We start from the raw sequence: 3,528 nt of genomic DNA, 5'->3' as shown, positions 1-3,528 counted from the left end.
GTTAGAAGCATTGTGTAGGAAACCTTTGTAAATCATAAACCCGTGTGTTTGTGTCTTGACTAAAGTTAGTCGAGTTGTAAGTGTTTGTAATAGAGTTATTACAAAGTGACTTGTAATAGAGTTGTTACAAGTTAGTGAGGGATTAAGAGGTTAATCCCTCGGTTACAATAGGTTGTAATCTAAAGTTTGCTCAGTAGTAAAGTTGAAATCCTACAAGGGTAGGTCATGGTTTTTAATCCCGTGAGCTGTGAGTTTTTCACGTAAAACTTCCTTGTGTCATTTACTTACTGTAGTGTCCGTGTGTTCTGTGGGAACTAATAGAGAGCCTGGTTCTCTATATAGTTTGGTGGACCCTTCAATTCTATCAATTGGTATCAGAGCGAGTTCTTTCTATCAGGCTAACACCTAGAAAGGATCCCCATGGCTGCTCCACCAAACTTTGAAGAAGGTCAATCTACCTACAGACCACCAAGGTTCAACGGCCAATACTATGGATGGTGGAAGACAAGGATGCATGATTTCATCATGGCTGAAGACTCAAGGCTCTGGGACGTCATCTGCGTTGGACCCTTCGTCCCTACAAAAACCAGTGGTGACCCAACAGTAACAGTCCCCAAAACAAGAAAAGAATTCAACGATAGTGATCGCAAAGCCATAGAGAAGAACTTTCGAGCAAAGGAAATTCTTGTCTGTGGTATTGGTCCTGATGAATACAATAGGATTTCAGCATGCCAATCTGCCAAGGAGATCTGGGATGCTCTCCAAACAACTCATGAAGGGACAACCCAAGTTAAGCAATTTAAGATTGACATGCTTACCACAGAATACGAGTTTTTCAATATGAAAGACGATGAATCCATCTAGGACATGCATACTCGGTTCACCTCCATCATCAATGAGCTTCATTCTCTGGGAGAAATTATTCTAAGGAACAAACTAGTCAGGAAAATACTTAGTGTATTACCCAGTTCCTGGAAAAGCAAAGTAAATGCTATCACGGAGGCAAATGATCTACAGAAGCTGACCATCGATGAGCTCGTTGGAAATATGAAGACGTACGAAATGAAGAAGAAGGATAATGAGAGAAGAGAGCCCAAAAGTGAGAAGAACCTTGTCCTCAAGACAGACAACAATGAATCAAGTAGTGAGGATGCTGATATGGCTTACTTGACAAAGAGATTTCAGAAAATGGTTCGCAGAAATGGTGGTATTCCATATCGGGGCAGCTCCAGCAAGCCAAGAGGCTATGACTTATGTCATAAGTGTGGAAAGTCAGGGAACTTCATCAAAGATTGTCCTCTCCTCAAGCAAGATCAGTACAAACACAACTCAGACAAAGCAGCTAAGAGGAACCAGGTTCCTGACAAACGATTCAAAAGAAAAGATGTTGCCGACAACGTTGTGAAATAAGCTCTTGCTGCATGGGGAGACTCCTCCAGTGAATATGGCAAAGATGATGACAAATGTGACAGCTCCATGATGGCAGTAGAAAGTGAAGCAACTGAATATGACTCTATCTTTGCCCTGATGACACAATCTGATGATGATGAAGATGAAGACGATGAGGTAAACTTTCTAGATGTTCAAAGAAATCTGAAGTTTTACTCTCCAAAAAAACTTATGTCCTTGGAAAATGTTTTAATTGATGCTTACCATAATCTTATAAATGATAAAAATGCCTTAACTATGGAACTAGAAGAAGTAGAACATGAGAGAGATAATCTAGTAGTAGTTGTGGTGGACTTAAAAGAAACTACTGAGAGTTTGAAAACTGAAATAATTGCAAACATAGAACATGAGAGAGATAACCTAATGATTGTTGTGATTGATCTAACAGAGACTATCGAGAGTATCAAAAAGGAGAAAGAAGCCTTGATTGAGAAAGTAGCTAAGGTAGAGCATGAGAAAGATGACCTATTAGTGGTAGTAGTAGACCTTAAGGAAACAATTGATGAGAAAAAAAGCGAAGGAAGTCATGAGAGTACTCGAAAGGGAAAGGAAATTCCAAGTGAGGAACATCTTAGTATTGAAGATGAGTTAAAATCAGTGAAATCTAGTCTGTGTGCTGAGCTTGAGAAAAACAAGCAACTTAAGGAAGATCTAGATAGGGTTAAGAGCGATCTAGAAAAATCACTTAAGTGGACCTGGTCCTCTGACGCCATCACTGCCTTGTACAAAAACAATGGGGAAACAAGCAAGGGATAGGGTTCCAAAGGGAAAAGACTCCTTACAACCCTCATAGCAAGTATGTTACTTACCTGATAACTGGCTTTACACTAACTATGGTAACACTGGGTACATTAAGGAAACCTGTAAGGCCACGTTTCAGTCTCAACAGAGAAACAATGTTTTTGCTAAAAAAGGGGTAACTACTGCTAAAGAACCTGGTCCCTTATATAAAACTCGTGTGATGCCTGCTTGGACCAAAAAGGCCCTGATTCATCCATTTTCTCATTACAAAGGACCCAAACTTGTTTGGGTTCCTAAGTCTAATCCTTGATTTTCTTGTGCAGGGAGCAGTGAAAGGGAGCAACCAACAATGATACATGGATAGTGGTTGCTCGAAACACATGACTGGAAGCACAAATGATTTCCTTTCACTCAAAACCCTGCAAGGAGGGAGTGTATCCTTTGGAAATGGTAAAAAGGGATACATTCTGGGAGTTGGAAGAATTGGGAAGTATCTTTTTCACTCAATTGAAAATATGTACTATGTGAATGGGTTGAAGTACAACTTGTTAAGTGTCTCCCAAATTTGTGACAAGGGAAACAAGCTAGAATTTGTGTAAAAAATATGCACGGTCACAAACTTTGTGACTAGTGAGGTGGTGTTGGTGGACAAAAGATACAAAAACATCTATATTGCTGACTTTGAATCTCTGCAAAATGGAGATCTTAGTTGTCTGATTGCTATAGATGATGATGCTGAACTATGGCATCGAAGTTTGTGTCATGCAAGCTTTATGTTGCTAAATAAGTTGGTCAAGAAGGACCTGGTTCGTGGCCTGCCCAACTCAAGCTTCAAGGATCACAAGGTGTGCGATGCATGTGTAAAAGGAAAGCAAGTCAGACCCTTCTTCAAGCCCAAAAAATATCAAAGAAGAATTGAAAGATGCTGACTGGATTATGACTATGCAAGACGAGCTTCATTAATTTGAGAGGAACAGTGTATGGCACCTAGTTCCTCGACCTGCTGACAGAACTGTCATAGGAACCAGGTGGGTATTTAGAAACAAACTTGATGAGTTTGGAAACACCACAAGAAATAAGGCAAGATTAGTAGTTCAAGGGTACAATCAAGAAGAAGGAATTGACTATGATGAAACTTTTGCCCCAGTTGCTCGAATGGAGGCCATCAGAATCCTTATTGCATTTGCATCTCATATGGAATTCAAATTGTTCCAAATGGATGTCAAAAGTGCATTTATGAATGGCTTTCTGAAAGAAGAAGTTTTCGTCAAGCAACCAACTAGTTTCGAGTGCCATGAGCATTCCGAGCACGTGTTTAAACTTGACAAGGCATTATAT

At 39.9% G+C, this 3,528-nt stretch overlaps 1 protein-coding gene across 1 annotated transcript; it reads left to right on the top strand.

Annotated features, from left to right (window-relative positions):
- The first annotated feature begins 510 nt into the window (after window positions 1-510).
- Window positions 511-864, top strand: LOC142163902 (uncharacterized). The gene has a single exon (XM_075221055.1). It carries the CDS (start codon window positions 511-513, stop codon window positions 862-864), a length of 354 nt encoding a protein of 117 aa, XP_075077156.1.
- The last annotated feature ends 2,664 nt before the right edge of the window (window positions 865-3,528 follow it).

This window comes from Nicotiana tabacum, chromosome 9, assembly GCF_000715075.1.
Source record: "Nicotiana tabacum cultivar K326 chromosome 9, ASM71507v2, whole genome shotgun sequence".
Taxonomy (NCBI): Eukaryota; Viridiplantae; Streptophyta; class Magnoliopsida; order Solanales; family Solanaceae; genus Nicotiana; species Nicotiana tabacum.
Note: the sequence above shows the minus strand (reverse complement) of the source record. Positions and strands in the feature narration are given on the sequence as shown.